The 20,681-nt window shown below is 43.1% G+C and overlaps 1 protein-coding gene across 1 annotated transcript in view; it reads right to left on the reverse strand.

Moving 5' to 3' along the window:
* SPON1 (spondin 1, extracellular matrix protein) overlaps positions 1-20,681 on the reverse strand; it is a 247,751-nt gene that overhangs the window by 131,321 nt on the left and 95,749 nt on the right. Inside the window, exon 4 of the mRNA XM_011999578.1 lies at positions 10,562-10,710. Within this exon, the coding sequence (XP_011854968.1) occupies positions 10,562-10,710 (149 nt within the window). The remainder of the gene's footprint in view (positions 1-10,561; positions 10,711-20,681) is intronic.

A 20,681-nucleotide genomic window follows, 5' to 3' on the forward strand; every position in this document is an offset into this window, starting at 1 on the left:
AAAAAAAAAAAAAAAAAAAAAAAAGTACAGTAATTTGTGTTCATGGTAAAATTCAAGCAATACGAGAGGCCATATGACAAAATGTGAATGAATCTTTCAGTTCTGCCCCTTACTCTCCCTGTGTGCTCTAGAGGCAAGGAGTTTCTGGTGTATGTTCATAGAGATATTCTATGCATATATAATCCTATACATGCATATAATCATTTCACTCTAAACTGCCATTTTTCATATATGGAATCAAGCTGTACACACTGTTCTGCTTTTTCCCCATCTAACGATATACACCAGGGAGCATTCTGTATCAGTACACACAAGTCTGCCTCATTCTTTTTAATAGCTGCATGGCATTTGACCTGTTAAATGCATCCAGAGTTTCTAATACATCCCCTATTGATGAAAGTTTGCTTGTTCCATCTCTTAAAAACAAAATACTGTAATCAATATTCTTCCTCATATACCTTTGTGCAAGACTATTTCAGAAAGATATATTCATAGATATAGATTTTATTATGTTGACGTATAAGGAAAATATACATACAACAATGTGTATATACCTAACACTCCTGAACTGTGCACTTAAAAATGGTCCAGATGGTAAATATTATGTTTTCTTTTACTACAATAGAAAGAAGAAAATGTATAATTTTGATAGATATTGCTAAATTGTCTTCTAAATCTTAAGGTAATATATTAATGATCCCTCACTTAAATTTGCCTTCTATTTGCAATATTTTGGCTCAGTTACTGTAAAAATAGATATTTCAGTGAGTCAAATATTCTGTAAGTCTTGAATAAGACTGTCCCACATTTCCTTTATACAGAGATTCTCAGAAAAATTCCCAGGGATCATGACGCTGTCTTATAAAACTGCAGAGGTTAAGAAGCAATGCTAAGAGGCCAGCTCTACACCCTTCCAGCAAAGGCAGCCTGTGCCAGTTTTATTAAAGAACAGGCATCACCAAATCACTCTGGCAGCTTGTCCTGCTGTGATTTGGATTTGTCTGAAGACTCAACTGAAAGCAAGTAAGAGGTTTCATATGTCTCAAATCATACCTTTCAAACAATGTTTTAATTTCTATATCAAGTATCTGTGACAGAATCTTTATTTGACTCCTCAGCCTATCACCACTCTGAGCATCATTTTATTTCTATCAACCACAAGTGCCCACTTACCCATACTACATGGAATTAGGCCTTGAATGAGGTGGGGGAGAACAAAGGAGGTGTGTGTCATCAATGTAACCCAAATAAGGTTGGGTAACAGCCCCCCCCCCCACCAGGGGCCATTTGCAACAGGGTGACACACCTGAAAAAATAGACCCAATCTGACTCCCAGAAGTCTTGAAAAGTATTAGAGGTCTTTACTGAAGGTTTCTTGAGAAGGCAGCAAAGGGAAAATGACATCACACAATATTCCTCAAAGTATACTGCTAAAAATTCTCTTTTGAGGTTTCCTCTTTTAGAAATCAAATTTACTCAAAGTCTTCTTTGGGTTTTTACTTTTTATTTTTCATTATCATTATTATTATTATTATTATTATTATTATTTGAGATGGAGTTCTCACTCGCTCTGTCACCCAGGCTAGAGTGCAGTGGCACAATCTCAGCTCACTGCAACCTCTGCCTCCCAGGTTCAAGTGATTCTCCTGCCTCAGCCTCCTGAGTAGCTGGGATTACAGGTGCCCGCCACCATGCCTAGCTAATTTTTGTATTTTTAATAGAGACAGGGTTTCACCATGTTGGCCAGATTGATCTTGAACTCCTGACCTCAAGTGATCCACCTGCCTTGACCTCCCAAAGTGCTGGGATTACAGGCGTGAGCCACCACGCCTGGCCTAAGTCTTCTATGGATCTTTCTTTCTCCCTTTTCCTGGTCTTTATTCTCTAGTAGATTCTACCTACCCCAATTTGTGTCTTCTTTCCATTGTGTTCCCACCCAATAAAACCAAAATACCCTCTTAGAAGATGGGAGGAAGACAGGGTTCTAAGTACTTCCAATTTATTTTGTCATAATAATAAGACTAATAATGAGCTCATACTCCAAGCCATGCTTTGTACACGTATTATTTCATAACCAACAGAGGTAATTCATATTCTCATTATTGTTTTTCAAATGTAGAATCTAAGACTCAGTGAGCCTAGATGACCTACTAAGGTCAGAGACTTAAGAAGTACAGGTTCTCTACTGTTTTCATGGTTCTTAAGTAACAGTGCAAGGCAGCAGGTGGCAAGGGTAAATAAGTGGCCTTAACAGTGCTTTGGGGTCCCATATCCTTTCTCTGACCTCTGCCTTTCCATACCCTTGTGTTTAGGCCTAGTAATGTCCCTTGATCCCACCTCAATTGCTAAACCAAACTCTAGACCCAGCATTTTGTCACCCAGTTGGTGCAGCTCTGAACTGTGGGTCTCTGCTGATCTTTCCTCTTCTTTCTTTAGCACTCCTGAACTTCTTCTCTCTTCAGTGCCCCTCTCTTCTATAGGACTGAAATCCTGCCCTGAGCTCCTGTCCTTTGGCTGGGGCTCTGCAACTCAGTCTAATTCTTGCCCATCCACTACTGCCCTGAAATACAAATTTATCTTCTACCTTCAGTTTCCCCTGCCTTTTTTTTTGGAAACAGGGTCTGACTCTGTTGCCTAGGCTGGAGTAAGGTGGTGTGATCATGGCTCACTGCAGCCTCTGCCTCCCGGGCCAAGTGATCCTTCTACCTCAGTTCCCCAACTGCTGGGACTACAGGCGTGCGCCTCCATGCCTGGCTAATTTTTGGTACTTCTTGCAGAGACAAGGGATCACTGTGTTGCCCAGGCTGGTCTTGAACTCCTGAGCTCAAGTTATCTGCCCACCTCAGTCTCCCAAAATACTGGGATTACAGGCAGGAGCCACGATGCCCAGGCCTTCAGTTCCCTTTTTAGTATAAACTGCCCTCCCCACAGCCACTGGATACAATAACAGGCTGATGGTTCTTTACAAAGAGGTGGCCACTGGATTGGAGTAAGGGTAGTTATCTGATGCAGGGGGCACCATTGCCCAAGCTATCCAGTGATCAACCTGTCTTTCTGGTGCTTCAACTAAGAGTCACCAAAACTGCTTATCTAGCTGTGAGAAGCCAAGGAGGAAGATCCTATGGCTACCATTTGGGGCCATGTGCAAACCAAGTAGGCAGAGGCAGCAGCTCTGTTGAAAAATAGTCGGGGAGAGATTCACATGGAAGGGCATGGAAAAGACCACCTGACACTGGTGGCAGTGTGGAGGAGGGAGAGAGAGTTAGTGGTCATCTCAGCCTGATGCCTTCCAGTTCCAGCTCTCATGAGGCTTTTTGTACTCTGCACAAACTTGTGTTCTCATGTGTCCTACTTTCTTTCTACAATAAAGTTTCCTTTGCTCTTGAGTTAGTTTCAATGGGTTCCTGTTACAATCAAACGAGACTTCACTAAACCACCTCTCTCCTTGGGTTGGGGGCCACATTTCTGCCCCTTGGCTTGTGTCCTGCTACATTCAGGAAGATGCGCTCCATGGCTGCCTCTAGGGCTGTTCTGGAGGTGGCACTGAACTAGCTCCGGCGAGCATCCTGATGAGGCTGTTCCAAGGAAGGGAGGGAGCATGCGCAAAGCAGTGAGTTGGTAATGGGTATGGAGTTTTACTGTAGCTCTTTCTACATTTGAAGGCTCAATTCTTACCTTTAATTGCTTATGGTCAACTTTGGGAAAAAATGTTAGGGCAAATTAGGAGATGACATTGTCAAGCGGGGATAGGAGGGCAGGCTGCGGCAGAGCCTGGGGATGCTGAAGGAGTTGAAGTAGATGGTAAAGGAGTTGTGGCCTCATTCTCTGGACCCTTTCATGCTGAGAAATGACATGAACTTGCAACATTACATTTTCTAGCCCTGCAGGGGCTCTTAGGTCTTAGGACAAATCCCTCATTTTACTGATAAGGAAACAGAGGCTGAAGAATGAAAACATGGTAATGATAGCTAACATCCAGTAATCTCTTTCTTAGGGCAGGCTCTGCTCCAAGCACTTTACACTTATCAGCTCACTTAGCCCTCAAAATGACCCTATGGAGTTGGCACAATTGCCATTTTCATCCCATAGAAGAGGGAACTGAGACACAGAGGGGTTAAGTAACTTGCCCAAAGTCACACAGTAAGCAGGGGATGGAGCGAGGATTTGAACTCAGGAAATCTTGATTCAGAGGCAATGCTTTTAGACATTATACATCACTGCTTCTCATAAGCATGGAAGATCACTGGACCTTTATTATTCTAAATAAAAGCTGGTGGGGGGTGTGTGTGGTTTTTCCAAACCAGATGAGGCAGCATGTCATGATTCATAGAAAACACTCGAAGTCAGGCCATGGTTTTAATGAAAGAAAAGTGATTAAAAATCTAGAAAATCAAAAATCAGAAAACAACAATAGTTTAGTAGACATATGTCATCTCCAATGATTTAAAGGAGATGAGAAAAGAAAATTCTCAAACCTTTTCTTCCAGTCCCTGGAGCCATATAAACTGTTTCAACTTTAAAGAAAAATAACATCTGCTTGTGTATTGCTTCCCATGCCACAGGTGGTGTGATAATCCTGTGGGCTGGTTCAAGTCATCCTCCAAAGCAAGGTCTCCTGAAGGTGAAATAATCAATGCCTGTGTTAGGGGCCACCATTATCTGACCGTTTATGGTCAGGAAAGCCTTGAATCCAGAGGAATAGAAAAGCTGGAGTGATTTTTCTAATGGATTTTTAATAAATGGGTGGCTCTTCAAAGCTCAGAGTTTTATGCAAGAACCATTCATGGCTTGCTTGTCAATTCAGGTATTGGTTAGGTGTTACAGATATTAGTTGGATCCCTGAAAATGTGGAAAACTGAACTGACACAAAAAGTTCTCTTTCCTTCCACAAACAGATAGAAATGCTGGACAAATATAACAAAACACATTACAGAAATATGTAAATGAGTTTAGAAAAACTGCCCAGATGCCAGAAATGGGGAAGAAAGTCTAACTCAAAACAGTAAGCAGGAGCTAGTGCGTGGTGAGCTGTTGGGGCCCTGGACTGGGATACGGGCCCCAGGAGCTGGAGGCGGGGGTTTAGCAGCCCATACGTGGAAAGAAGGGGAAATCTTGAGCCAGTGAGAAGTGGGGCATGGGAGGGCACGCCTGCATACAGTTGGATGTTTTAAAGGGCTGCCGTGTTTGTGAATAGGGCATAAGAAAACCCTCCATCAAGCATTTGGGAACATGGCAAGGAAGCTTGCTTCTGCCCGAGGCACCTCCAAGAAATGGAACTTCCAATCTCTCTCACGCGTAAATGCAGGGTCCAGGTGTATACTAGCTGTGCAGTGGGCAATTCCAATCTGAGAAATGACACAAAAACTTGGGTGGGACCAGGAGAAGAAAATATAAAGTCACTGTAAAGACACCATCACTTGAACCTTTTTTCCTCCAACAGGAAAAAAAGAAAAAGAAAAAAAAAAAAAACTACTGAGGCTCAGTATGGTGGCTCATGCCTGTAATCCCAGCACTTTGGAAGGCCAAGGTGGGTGGATCACCTGAGGTCAGGAGTTCGAGACCAGCCTGACCAACATAAAACCCCGTCTCTACTAAAAATACAAAAATTAGCTGGGCATGATGGTGGGTGCCTGTAATCCCAGCTACTCAGGAGGCTGAGGCAGGAGAATTGCTTGAACCCAGGAGGCGAAGGTTGCAGTGAGCTGAGATCGCACCACTGCACTCCAGCCTGGGTGACAAGAGCGAAACTCCATCTCAAAACAACAAAACAAACACCACTGAAGATGATCAAACAATTTAAAACCAAAGAACAAACTAATGACACCGAGAGAGCAAGTTCAATGAAAAGGAAAAGTACTCTCTAAGATTATGAGAAAATAGAATAATCTGAAAGAGACAATTAGACATATTTAAAATTATTGAAGAGATAAAAGTAGCCCTAATGAAGGATTAGAATAGTGGAAAGAAGCAAATGTGGACTGGAAAAGGAGACTCCAGCAGAGAGGAAACTCAACAAGGCCGTGCCCACATTTGTGCCCACATCTCCCCAACGGATGCACAGATTCCTCTAAGGAAAAAAGTTCCTCATATGGAAATAATCATGTATGTGTCTCTCCCACTTTGTCTGTGAATTTTGTCTGAGTAGAGACAAAGTGGTCCTGCATTCAACTTTCCAGCCTCCTTTTGTGCCATAATCCCCTCACTATCCTTGCGCCATACTAGTCTTTTTTTAGTTCTATGCACAATAAGGTATGTTCTCCCATAGGCCCTTTGCATGTGCTGTTGCTAGCATCTAAAATGATTTTCCCCTACACTTGTCTTTTGGGTTTCTGCTTCATGGTCACTTGTTAGGGAGACTTTCCCTGACCAGTTTATCTAAAACAGGCCCCTCCCTACTCCTAATCCTCTTTATGTCACCACCACCCTTGTTGGTTTCTTTTCACTTAAATATATATATTTTACTTGTTTTCCTTTTCTCCACCGTTAGGATGTAGGCTCATGAAGGAAAGTTTTCTTGATTACTGCTGCATCTGCAATGCCTACCATATAGTAGGTGTTCAGTAAAATTACCAAATGAATAAACTAAAAAGTTCAATAAGTATTTATAAAGTTATTGAATGAACAAACTATATATTCAAGAAACATTTAGGAAGCATCCAATACTATGCCAAGCTCAGGGGATACAATAGTGGGAAGGGCAGCTTTAAACCTTGTTGTTTAGTGAGGGAAAGACATCAAACAAATATGTAAGTGTGATGATGCTAACAATAGGAGAAGTACAAAGTGCTGGGAGAGCACTTGGGAAGATCAATTTAGTACAGAATCAGGGAAAGCCTCCTGGAAGAAGCAACATCTAAGCTAAGTCCTGAGGGATGAATAGGAGTTCACCAATTACAAGGCTGCTGGAAGATGTCCTGGCTGAGAGAAGGTCCAGAGACAAGACGGGCATAGCCCTCTTGTGCAGACTGAAAGAGGTTCTGTATGCCCAAAATTTAGAGTTGGAGCAAGAAATAAAATTGGAGAGGTAAGACAAGGCCAGGACATAGAGGGTATTCAGGCTATGATAAGGAATTCGGACTTTATCTTAGGGTAAAGGAGAAGCCATTAAACATTTTAAGTGGGGGAGTGGCATGATCTGATTTATTTTTTATAAAGATGGCCCTGGGGCAGCATGGGTAATAGGAGCAGAATCAGAGGCAGGGACATCAGGAGGCTAGTGCAGCAATTTAGGCAAGAGATAAGTGGAGGGAGGTAGTGATGAGGGCAGATTGAACTGGATGAATTTAAAAGAGAAGGCATGAGTTTTGGTGTGGAGAGATCAGGGATTCTAGCCTGAATAACTGAGTGAAAGGGGCATCATCTTTGGGCCAGCATCCAGCAGAGAAGCAGACACTTAGTAAACATGCCAGAAATATGGGCTTACTGAAGTAGAAATGGTCTTAGTGGGATGAAGTGTTTTCATAACGAGTATTCATAAGCACACTTTCCACTCCCACACCAACCTACAAGTGTGATCTACCATTTCCTACAGCCCCCGCCTGCCTTGGATTACCCATTTGTGACCTGCCAGACTAGCCATAGCTCAGTATTTCTAATTTCCAGTCCCCAGGTGTCCTGGCCACCAGGACCCACTTGCCTTTGTCCTCCCACGAAGGAGTGAGCATTGTGGCCTTCCCCAGCCCCAGCTACTAGTGCCACTACTGCCAATAATTTTGCTGTAATTTTTCATTAATTTTCTTGGTGTTTTGCAGTTATAGTAACATTAAAATTTATACTCAATAGTATTATTATAACTTTCCACTATTAATGGGATTAGTATTTTTCTTCATTTGTGCTTGAAAGTCATTAGCATAAAATTTACCTCCAACAATAGCTATTGTGATTCTTCATGCCCTTGAAACTTGCAGTGAACAGTAAGTTTATAATAAGAGAATGCTGGTAAGCATATAAATGTCTTTCTTGAGAAAAGAGGGCTTTTTATTTTCATCATGGCTGGACTCAGGTTCTTTGACAGAGTGATTGGTAGGATAAAAAGTATTAAAGGCTGAGAGCACTGTGTTAGTTTGTTGATGTCTTCAAGCAAGTTTCTGGTTATTCAGAGGACACTTTCATATTCTAGGAGGATTCATATTCTTGCTTCTTTTACTGTTGTTTCTTACCCGACTTACAAAAAAATATAATTAATTGTGTGCTTGCGGGGAACAATATTTAGAAAGATGAATTATTTGGAATCCTGAAATCACCCTATCCTACTGACTTTCCCAGGAGCTGGGGAACCCAAGGCACTGAGAGCAGAGGCCAGATTGAGAGGTTGGCAAGAGGAATTTCTCTGTGTGGCAGCTGTGTGGGACAGGGAAAGTATACAAGTAGGCTTGGCTTCATGGGCAGGTGACCTGTGCAATCTCACAGGACCCCGTGCTATGAAATTCACGGTATTACCATCTTGAGATTCTCAACAAGTTTTGAACAAGTGGCCCCAGGTTTACACAGAGCAGATTATACATCTAGTACTGTCTGGGCTTTGGAGCCAGACAGAGTTGGGTTTAAGTCCTGGTATTCTCTGCTGTTGAACTTGCCTTGGTTTCCTTATCTGTAAAACTGGGATAATAATAGCATCCTCTCAGCCTAGATGTGAGGGGAGCTAAAAGTAGATATCCAGCACCCAGGGGGCCTGAAAGGTGGTGATGGGCTCTGAGATATGCTCATTCCCATGTGCGGTACCCATAATTAAACTCATTATTACGACTGTATGTCTGAAACACTAGCCAGCTGGGATAGGCAGACAGATGTTGCCTGTGTGGTAATACAAGCCAATCACAGGCATGCTGATTAGGAACATACCAAAGAACCTTTTCCTAAGAGGGACATTCTGAGACTGGCAGTGGTGGTGGTGGGGGGTCCCACCCATGAGTTTTCAATCTTTTTATTGCTATGACACATGTCACATAATGTTCACCAGCACAATATAGTTCCAGTTACATATGATTCCTGCAGGCTTCTTTTTCCAGAAACCTCTCAAGTAAGCCAACAAGTGAGACTGATGTTATCGTGAAGATGCCCCTGACCCTGATGTAATTAACTGGCAAACTTTAATATTTCAACTACTATTTGTAACAAAAGGTTTTCAAGATTCCACACTATGGAGCTTGACAAATCAGGGAGGCATAATTCCATACTTGAGAACTGGGAATGTGGACCCCCAGGATCCCAAACAAGGGTTCCCCCATGATAGGCCAGACAGACTAGTGCCAATATGGTGCCCTGCATAACTCTGCCATAGTCTGAAGGAGTGATGCCAATTGTGAGGCACGGAGCCAGAGTCAGAGAAACAGAGCATAGTCAGATAGCTCATCTTGGATGAATAGTATGCACTCTTAAAACACCTGGTCAAACATCTTTTTTTCCAAGAAAGGAGGAAAGACTTCAAATCAAATTAATAAGAAACATAAGCTCATTCTAGGGCATTTTTCTGATTCCTCAGGGGATTTATAGCAGGAGTCAGAGTGACCTTTGTTGCATCCGATTTAGGGTTTGTGGGCAGCTTGGAGTCCAGATGGTAGGGAGCACTGCAGGCCTCAGCTGTGCTTGCCCTGCTGTGCGGCTCAGGCCTCTGGGCACATGCATACTGGGAGATGGGGTCCCTGGTGTTTCCTTAGCCTCCTGCATCGTCTCAGGAGATGTGAGACAGGAACACAGGGAGGACAACAGCCTCTTAGTGACCTGTGTTGTAAAATGATCACATCCCAAGCATGCTTTCCTCTTTCCTTACTTCCTTCAGAGCACTTGGTGGGCAGTGGGACATGCTCCCATGTGCTCTCTCAGGCTGGACGGGCTTTTGTGGGTAGTGATGGCTAAAGCTGCCCTGCCACGTCTTGCAGTAAACCACCACTGAGCCACGCGGCTCTTCTTCCAAGGTTCTCTCATTAGCCTCCTCTCTGGTGTCAACCTGATCAGGCTTTTGATGAAGGACGATGGCATTGTCAGCCAAATGAATTGACAAGAATTATGGGCTTTTTCTCCCTGATCTCGCAGAGGCATCAGTGAGGGCCTAGATAATGGGACTGCTCCTGGGCCCACACAACATAGGACAAAGAAGACGCCTTAGTCCATAATGATTATGATGAACTAACGACTAATTTATCAAGTACCTCAAGACATAGTTGCAAAAAGCACGTGCCAACACACAAACGCTTATTTTGGGGATTTGGCTGGACAGCTTGACTATTACTCCTCTGACCCTCTCAAAGATCACAGTAAGAAAACCTTAATTCATGGCTTTGACTCTCAGGAGACTAGAGACAAGGCATCCCAACAATGTGGCCACAGCAGCAGCATTTAGCACAGGCTGAAGAAAACATGAATGCAGTCAGGGACAATCTGAGACAACAAAATGGATATTTGTGCCTCTGTCTGTCCTCTACTTAACATAAAACCCCAAACTCAGCAAATAGATTTTCTTCTAGCACACTGTACTGCAAATTTCAAGCCTCTGGGAACAATATCTAAGGAGTGCTTTGATTGCATTTCTGTTATTTGGTCATTCTGTGATATTTTGTCTTACCTGTTGTCGAATTTCTTCCTCCATTTTCACGGGTGAGCCCAATTCTGCCACTTGTTTGACACCTTCGCTGGCATATCCTCCATATTCCCACAGTACATAATTCTTGGAGTGGGATCCTCCAATGATTGCAGACCAGTGATTGGCCCGACCTGGGAAAGTCAATCAGGATGCAGATATCAGTGTGGCTGTGGCTGAAACATGAGTCCCTTAAATGATGGTGAGGATGCGTAATTGGACAATGATTCAAAGAGCACTGACTAAGCACCTGTTCTGTCTTAGGCCCTGTGCTATTCAGTGATAAGAGAGAGTTCCTATAAGCAAATAGGTCTTGGGAATGTATAGACAGGTAATAGCAGATGTTGAACAAGAGAGAGGCAGCCCAGAGGTGCGTTCTGTCTAGGAAGGTCTCAGAGAAGGGGATAGTTGAGAGAATGTTAAAAACGGATCATATTTGTAAGGCAAAAGAGAGTAGAAAGGACTGTTCTGGCAGACTCCCATCCAAGTGCTAACCGGGCCCGACCCTGCTTAGCTTTCAAGATCAGACAAGATTGGGTGTATTCAGGGTGGTATAGCCATACCCAGACTCAGAAACATTAAATAACATTGTGTGTTTGGAGAGTCATAACTAATTCAGCATCGCTGTGTCACAAACTGTCAAGGGGAAAGTTAGGGGATGATGCTAGGGAGGTAGGAAGAAGCTGGCTCATGAATGGCCTTGCTCTAAATGCTTCAGGAGTTTGGATGTCATTTGAAAGGATCTGAAAACCACTGAAGGGTTCTGGCAGAGGAGTGATATAATTGCATTTGAATTTTAGATAAATCATCCAGACAGCAGTGTGAAGAATGCATTGGAGGGAGCACAGTTGGAGTGGAAAACTGGAGAGGTAAGCAAGGAGCAAAAGATAGAAGAAATGTGTGCGGACCAGCCTTAGAAGTAAACATGGTTGATTTCAGCTGAGTTTCATGTACATTTCAGTACAAGGGGCAATTAACTAAATTTAAAGGATGGGATAGACAGTTTGAATATGTGGAAGTGACCAGTCCACAGTGATTTGGTGAAGATCACATGGGATGGCAGCTGCAGCAGGATGTGGGAGGGAATTAATGCACAACACAATAGCATGGGAAAACAGAGTAAGATCTGGGCTGGACCAAGACAGAACTTGACTTGAGGATTTTATTTAAGTCTCCAAGGAAGGGAGGAAGAAGGAACTGATAGTATCAGTACCCTACTGGATTTGTTTTTGCATGTGATGAATATAGATGCATAAAAATTTATTATTTACTAAGTTACATATAGTTAGTTCATCACAGGGTTGGCTCAATTCTCAGCCATTCTTTGGTTGCTTAAACAAAGTCTCGAGTTAAATAACATTTTCAGGCATAGCAAAGAGGAAAACTTGAACTGGGTGAACCCAACTGACATTTTCAGTTTCCCACCTGGTGGCCCAGAGTGGCAGAACTCTTCAGCCCAGCACCTAAGAAAGTGCTTCTGAACATGGCCTGGTTCTGTTTACAGCTCACATCGCTTCCCTATGGCCCTTTGCTCCAGGGGCACATCAAGAACATAGGTGTAAAGCCAGGCTGCACCTTCCTGGCCTGCTGAGGGCAGCCATGGCCCACTCCAGGCAGAGGACCATGTGGGTTTGCTCAATTGCTTGTTCATTATTTCCTACACATCAGGAAAATGCAGACCCCATGTTTATCCCTCATCTCTCATATCCCTAGAGTAGATGGATAGAGATGCTGCCAGCTGTTTCTCTAACTCATTTCTTGAGTGAAGAGAGTCCTAGCTGTCGTCTAAGCCAAAGTACGCTTGTGTAGGGGCAATGGCTGGTAGCCAGTAATGGCCTTAGGTTCATGTGGACAGAATGACCAGCTTCAGAATCTCTTGCTCTCCCTGCCCTTCTCCACCAAAATACTACTTGTTTCAGGCCTGTCCTGCCTGAAATTCTGTACCTTAGTGCAGAATTACCATATGCTCTTTGCTCTGTACTCTCTTCTTGTTTGGCTTAGCCAACTCCCATTCCTCCATTATAAAATACTCAGAAGTTCCTCAAGACCACCGCAGGCCAACCTAAGCTTTTGTCTTCTGTCTTGCCATAGCACAAATCACATTTATTATCACTGTTACAGTCTGTTATTTCACTAGTCTGAACGTTTCTTGAAGGAGCCTGCCTTCAGCCCAATACCTAGTGCTGTGCCTAGTGTGTTGTCAGTGCTCAGTATATGTTTCCAGAAGCATTTCATCCAGATAATCAAATGGGAGGGCAGCAGTATATGCACTTGACATAGTTGAGAACAAGCTTGCACAGATTTGATTCACTGTGATTAAATTCAAGCCTTAGTTCAGCAGAGTTGATAAGTTCAGCAGAGTTGACACCTGCTAAGCTAAGGCAGTATCCTATGTGCTGTTAAAAAACAAAGAGCAACAACAAAAAAGAAAGGCATTGGTCTTAGAGCCAGCAGACAGGGATTGAAACGCTAGCATAGACACTTACTGGCTTTGTAAACTTGGTTAAATTCAATTACTTTATTTCCCTGAGTCTCAGTTCCCTCATTTGTAATTCAGGGATGATAATGTCGACCTTATCAACCTATTATGAGAATTAAATTAAATTATTTAAAAGTGAGACAATATATTAAAATCACTACTGGCACACAATAGACAGTCAATAATTACAGTTTCTTCCTTTCATGGTTGTTAGGGAGGCTACAAAACTGAGTAAAACATGAAATCTGCCTTTAATTCAGTATAAGAGATAAGAAATATGTACTATAAGTAAGATAATGGGAACATGTACAATCCTACGGGATTAGGGGAGGGACCCAGATGGATCTTTCTGGCTTATTCATATAACTTCCATTATGTGCCAAGCACAGTGGCGGGCCCTGGACACTGAGGAGGACTGGATATGGTGTTGCCCTGAAGGGACTCACAGTCTGGGGGTGGGGGAAACAGATGGATAAGCAGATTAATTACAATACACTGTGGTCAGGGTTATTTATAGCACAAGAATGCAGAGCACAGAGGATGGAGCAGCTAACTCCAAATTTCCCAGATCCAAGGAATCGAAGTCCAAAGGCATGAGTGCAGAGAAGCAGGCACCTCAAGCGTGGGACCTATCTTTATGATTTTCATTCTTAAATAAAATTTAATTACACCACTTCAACCTCATAGCCAATACAGCTGTTAGTTTCCTGCAATGGTCTTGCAACATAACATACTAATTCAAATTTTAACACGTTTAATGACATCAACCAAATAACAGATATTTGAAAGGCACTTGGCCAGGGGAAAGGAATAAGACTATGTCCCTGCCCTGGGGTGACAAGACAGGCACCTATGGAAAAACAATTTGCAACATTACAAAGGGTATTGATGTCAGGTGAGCAGCAGTCACTCAGGTGCAAAATGGTGCAGGGAAGAAAGGCATGGTGACCAGCCTCCAGGCCCCATTTATAACCATAAATCAGTCATTCAATCTCTCAGAGCCTCAGTTTCCCTTTAAAAAATAGAAATAATAGTTACCAAACTGGAGTATCGCCCAGAGTTGTACAAATTAATTGAGACAGTTTTGGAAAGAATTGTGAAAGCTGTAAAGAATTGTACAAAACAAAGCTCTTGGTATTATTACAGATATGAAGCACCAATCCAAAAGAAGGTGGGCGAGCAAGGAAACTTTCCAGTTGGAAGAAGGGCTCCTAGAGATGTAAAGAAATAGGTAGAAAAGAGGATAGTGTGCTGGGCACAGGACTGGCAGGCTAGTTGGAGCAGGGATTTAATGAACAATATAGATGCTAGGCACAAACACCTAGTAGGTGTTAGGACGATGCTCTCCTATGTGTAATCCTCACTATAACCTTATCCTCTTGTTACATATGAAGAAACTGAGGCCCAGAGGGCTTAAGGAATCAGCCCAAACTCACAGAGCAAGGAAGGGGTAAAACTGAGGTTCAAGCCCAGGTCTACCTGACTCCAGAACACATGTTCATCTCCCTACATCCCACTGTGAGGTCAGGACACAGAAGAGATGATTGGATGGACTGTAGAAACAAAGAAATTAGATGAAAAAGAATTTCAGGGCTAGGTTGTGGTGGGTGCTGAGTACCCATGGTGGTAAATGGCATTGGGAAAGGGGGAAACATGATCGAAGATTTATCCTGCGAAGAATGACATAACAATAGTTAAAATGTATTAAACTCATATGGATTGGCTCTGTGTCCCTACCTGAATTTCATCTCAAGTTATAATTCCCACGTGTCGAGGGAGAGACCTGGTGGGAGGAGACTGGATCATGAAAGCAGTTTCCCTTATGCTGTTCTCATGATAGTGAGTTCTCATGAGATCTGATGGTTTGAAAGTGTGTGGCAGTACCCCCTTCATTCTTGCTGTCTCCTGCTGCCTTGTGGAGAAGGTGCCTGCTTCTCCTTCACCTTCTGCCATGATTATAAGTTTCCTGAGGCCTCCCCAGCCATGCTGAACTGTTAGTCAATTAAACTTCTTTTATTTGTAAATTACCAAGTCTCAGGTAGTTCTTTATAGCAGTGTGAAAATGGACTAATACAGAAAATTGGTACCCAAAGTGGGGCACTGCTATAAAGATACCTGAAAATGTGGAAGCAACTTTGGAAGCAGGTAACAGGCAGAGGTCAGAACAGTTTGGAGGGCTCATAAGAAGACAGGAAGATGTGGGAAAGTTTGAAACTTCCTAGAGACTTGTTGAGTGAATTTCACCAAAATGCTGATAGTGATATGGACGATGAAGTTGATGTTGAAGTGGTCTCAGATAAAAATAAGAAACTTATTGGGAACTGGAAGTAAACGTTACACTTGCTACACTTTGGCAAAGGGACTGGCAGCATTTTTCTTCTGCTCTAGAGATCTGTGGAACTTTCAACTTGAAAGAGAGGATTTAGGATATCTAGTAGCAGAAATTTCTAAGTAGCAAAGCATTTAAGATTTGACCTGGTTGATTCTAAAAGCATATAGTCATATGCATTCACAGAGAGATGGTCTGAAATTGGAACTTATGTTTAAATGGGAAGCAGAGCATAAAAGTTTGGAAAATTTGCAACCTATGTGGTAGTGGAAAAAAAAAAAACATTTTCTGGGGAGAATTTCAAGCAGAAATCTGCATAAGTAAAAATCAAAATGTTAATAGTCATGACAATGGGGAAAATGTCTCCAAGGGCATTTCAGAGATCTTCACAGCAGCCCCTGCTATCACAGGCTGGGAGACCAAGGAGGAAAAATGGTTTTCTGGGCCAGGCCCAGGGCCCTGCTGGTCTGTGCAGACGCAGGACATGGCGCCTTTTGTCCCAGCTGCTCAAGCTCCAGCCGTGGCTAAAAGGGACCAAGGTGCAGTTTGGGCCATTGCTTTAGAGGGTGTAAGCCCCAAGCCTTGGCTGCTTCTATGTGGTGTTGGGGATCTGTGGGTAAACAGATGGCAAGAATTGAGGTTTGGGAACCTCTGCCTAGATTTCAGAGGATGTTTGGAAATGCCTGGATGTCCAGGTAGAAGCCTGCTGCGGGGCAGAGCCCTTATGGAGAACCTCTACTAGGGCCATGCAGAGGGAAAATGTGGGGCTGAAGACTCACCACACAGAGTCCCCACTGGGACACTGCCTAGCGGAGCTGTGAGAAGAGGGTCATCATCCTTCAGACCCCTAAATGGTAGATCCACTGACAGCTTGCACTGTGCACCTGGAAAAGCTATGGGCAGTCAACACCAGTTTGTGAAAGCAGCCTCGGGGGCTGTACCTTGGAGAGCCACAGGGGTGGAGCTGCCCAAGGCCTTGGGAGCCCACCTCTTACATTGATGTGGCCCGGATATGAGACACAGAGTCAAAGGAGATTATTTTGGAGCTTTAAGATTTAATGACTGCCTTGGGTTTTGGATTAGACTGGGGCCTGTGATCCCTTTGTTTTGGCCAATTTCTCCCATTTGGAATGGGAGCATCTACCCAATGTCTGTATCCTCATTTTATCTTGGAAGTAACTAATTTGCTTTTGGTTTTACAGGCTCATAGGCAGAAGGGACTTCCCTTGTCTCAGATGAGACTTTGGACTTGGACTTTTGAGTTAGTGCTGGAATGAGTTAAGACTTTGGGGGACTGTTGGGAAGGCATGATTGTGTTTTGAAATGTGAGAAAGACATGAGATTTGGGAGTGTATTTTGAAATGTGAGAAAGACATGAGATTTGGGAGGGTCCAGGGGCAGAATGATATGGTTTGGCTCTGTCTCCCCTCAAATATCATCTCAAGTTGTAATTCCCACATGTCGAGGGAGGGACCTGGTGACAGGTGATTGGATCATGGGGGTGATATCCCTTATGCTGTTCTCATGACAGTGAGTTCTTATTAGATATGATAGTTTAAAAGTGTGTGGCAGTTCCCCTTCACTCTTGCTCTCTCCTGCCACCTTGTGAAGAAGGTGCTTGTTTGTCTTTCACCTTGTGCCATAATTGTAAGTTTCCTGCGGCCTCCCCAGCCATGCGGAACTGTGAGTCAATTACACCTCTTTTTAAATTAGAGTCTCAGGTAGTTCTTTATGTCAGTGTAAAAACAGACTAATACATGAGCCTTTACTATGTGTCAGGCACAATGAGAAGGTCCTGACTTATGTTATCTCATTAAACACTCAAAAAGAAAATTCTTAATACAGATGCTATTCTCATTCAGTTAACCCAAGAATGCAGAGGCAGGCAAGTGATGACACTGCGAATCAAAGTTGAGTCAAAGAGCGAAAGACCAGCTCTTCTTTGCTGCATGGTACCATACCTTTGGTAGGACATACCCAGGGATAGGAAGGGAGAGGGTCTGAAGGTGAGGAGACCAAATAGGAGGCCCTTTGACATTCCCTTCATGAATCATGCAGGGTCTGACTTAGGGCAGTGGTAGGGGGAATGGGGACAAGGGGCCAGGAGTGTGAGACAATAAGACAGAAGACTGAACAGTCCTTGGGAGGCATTTTGGTAAAGTAGTTAAAACTGGTTTGTTTTTTTTTTGGAGGTCAGATCTATGTATATTCTAGTCTTGGTTCTGAAACTTTCTACATTAAACACATCAGTTAGTCACTCTCAGTCTCAGTTTCTTCATTTGTAAAATAGGGATAGTAATAAAATCAGCCTCCTAGTATTGTTCTGAGGCTGAAGTTCATGAAATAGTGACTAGTGGTTGGCACATAAAATGGGGTCAATAAATATTAGCTAGTAAAATTAAATCTAAGTAGAGCAGGGAAAACACAGACATATTTCTGTAAGGTATGGTAACCAAAGAGAATCTAAGTGGGTGATTGGGGGTGTGGAGATGACAGGAATGTCACATGCAAGTATCTGAATCTGAAAAACGGAGTCAAGGAATCATCTAAATGGGACTCCATGATCTGGTGTCTGCAGAATGAGGTGGTTAAGCAGATCTGTTAGCTGCGACACGGGAAAGTTTATGCTTGGGCCCCGCATCCTCTAGTAAATAGAGGAGGAGAGAGAAAAGATTCAGGTATCAGGAGGGCTGCGAAGAAGGAGATGAGGTTAAATCTTGTGACCTTAAAGGAAAACTCAGAGTCTCTGGAGTCTTTGGTGAAACACTGGGGACTCAGACCTAGGGAGAAGTAGCAGAGAAGCAGACTATCACTATCCTTTTTGACTTTCAGGTAAGGACATGGCTTTTTGATTTTGCATGTCCCTCACTGGTTCCAGCAGAGTTCAAGTGGCCTATCTGGGTTTGGATATTTATTCCCAATAGCTTAGATGAGGTCCAGAGGTGGGGGGAAGCTGGGAGGAAGAAATAATTAGACATGTAAGTTTAAGATACTGATGGCCAACCAAGTGCATTTTTCTAAAAAGCTACTCCAGGGAGATAATTTTGAGTATATGTGTAGCAACCTTCTTCCTAACATCCTTTCTGCTATCATCATTGGTACTAAATTACCAGTGTTCACAATGATGCTTGAAACACCAAGTGCTAATCAAATAACTCTGTTTGACATTTTGTTTAGTGTTGAAGGAGACAGGGTGCATGGTAGATAGATTCTCTGAGGTGTTCTGCACATGGCAGTGTGATGGTTAATTTTATATGTCAAGCTGACTGGACTATGGGGAGGGCGGACATTTGATCAAACTGGTTATGTCTATGAGGGTGTTCTGGATGAATATTTGAATTGATAGATAGATAAAACAGACTGCCCTCCCTATTGTGGGTGGGCCCTATCTAGTCAGTTGAAGACCTGAATAGAACGTAAAGACTGACTCTCCCTGGAGGAAGAGGAAATGCCTTCTGCCTAATTGCCTTTAAGCTGGAACCTTGCTTTTTTTCCCCTGCCTTTGGACTTAAACTAAAATAGTGGCTCTTCCTGGGTCTTCAGCCTACTGGCCTTAGGACTGGAACTGAATCATCAACAACCCTGGTTCCCAGGCCTTCACACTCAGACTGGAACTACACGGTTGGTTCCCCTAGGACTCCAGCTTGCTAACTGCATGTCTTGGGACTTCTCGGCCTCTGTACTCAGGAGAGCTCCATCCTTATAAATCTCTTCACCACCGCCCTGCCCCCCAACATACCCTGTTGATTTTATTTCTTAGGAGAACCCTAATACAACAGGTGTTCAGTGACTATCTGGATTTCCTGGCCAGTGGCTGCATTCCCCTGCCAATCCCAATTCTGCAGCAAGCCACCTATTCATTTCCTTGATACCCATTCATAATGGTTCTCCACAGAATGTTCTACAACCTTAGTGATTAGATTGCCACAACCTTCTATTATCTAACCTCAGCCTCACCCATATTGCTTTCAGCAAATCTTTGTTTTGCGCCCTTGATTGGGCCCTTATGGAATTTGCTATAGTTGTTACACATGACAGAGCTCCTCCAGCCTCTAAGTTCTAGGCTCCCCTCCTCCTTTTATTTCTTAGTAGATGACCTGGTCACTTAACTCTTCTGAGAAGACCAAGGTTAACCCATCTACAGACTCATCCATGCACAATGTGGCCAGTGACCAACAGAAAAGTATTTTGAACCTGCCAGTTCTGTTCATAAAAGTTGTTTTGGATCTCACATCCCTCTTGCCCTTGTTATATTCATGCTAGGCACAGTTCCAGAACCTGCCTGGTTTCTGACACTTTGAATTTGGCTGCAGAACATGCCTTCTGTGGGTTTGCACCTGGGTGCTGCCCAGGACACAGCCTGTACTTGTCCTTTGGCATTCTCTGTTCTTGGCTGCCTCAAGAACTTACTCTGACCAAACCATTCTGGTTTTCAGGATCCCATCCCAGAATGGCCTCCTGGCAAAAGCAATGCATGGGGAAGTCTGTCATTTAGGCCAGAAATCCCTCAGTTTTCTATTATCCTGCCTTCTTCACTCCATTGTTTTTTTTCCTTCCCTAGGGCCTCATGGAAAGTGCCACTTTTCCATTCCCAGGAAAACTCTTGCACTTATAAAACTGACTACATTATTTTCTATTTCCTCTGAGGCCTCCAATAATAATATTTTATTAATTCATTCAATGAACATTTACTGGGATTATACTATGTGCTAGTCCAAGGATCAGTAAGCTACAGTTGCCTGTTTTCATTTCAATAAAGTCTTATATTTTATGTATTATCTATCTACTGTTTATGGCCACTTTCATGCTACAATGGCAGAGTTGAGTAGTTACAGCTGAAGATGACTGGCCTACAATCCCTAAAATATTTACTATCTGGCCCTTCATACAAAAAGTTTTAAAACCTGTGCCAGGTCATAGAGACTCTGAGATGACTCAGACTTGATCCCTGTCCTAGAGATGTTCTGTCTGGAGGGTGGGGTGTGAAGGGCATGGAAGATAGGTCATAACAGGCAATTATAATAAAGCATGGGTGATACCACTTTGATAAAGACAAACACAGAATATCAGAGCACATATAAGGGACACTTAACCCAGATGGTTCCAGAGGAGATGTCCTGGAGGAGATGGTAGGTGAGCTAAATTCCGAAGGATAAGTAGCAGTTAGGAAGGCAGGTAAGGTTATTTTTCCAGACAAAATAATAGATGCAAAAGCAGAGGCATAAGAAAAAGCCAGAGATATGTGTAAGACTACGAGTAGGTCATGGTAGTGTGTGTGTGTGTGTGTGTGTGTGTGT

This window comes from Mandrillus leucophaeus, unplaced genomic scaffold (assembly GCF_000951045.1).
Source record: "Mandrillus leucophaeus isolate KB7577 unplaced genomic scaffold, Mleu.le_1.0 Scaffold599, whole genome shotgun sequence".
Lineage (NCBI taxonomy): Eukaryota > Metazoa > Chordata > Mammalia > Primates > Cercopithecidae > Mandrillus > Mandrillus leucophaeus.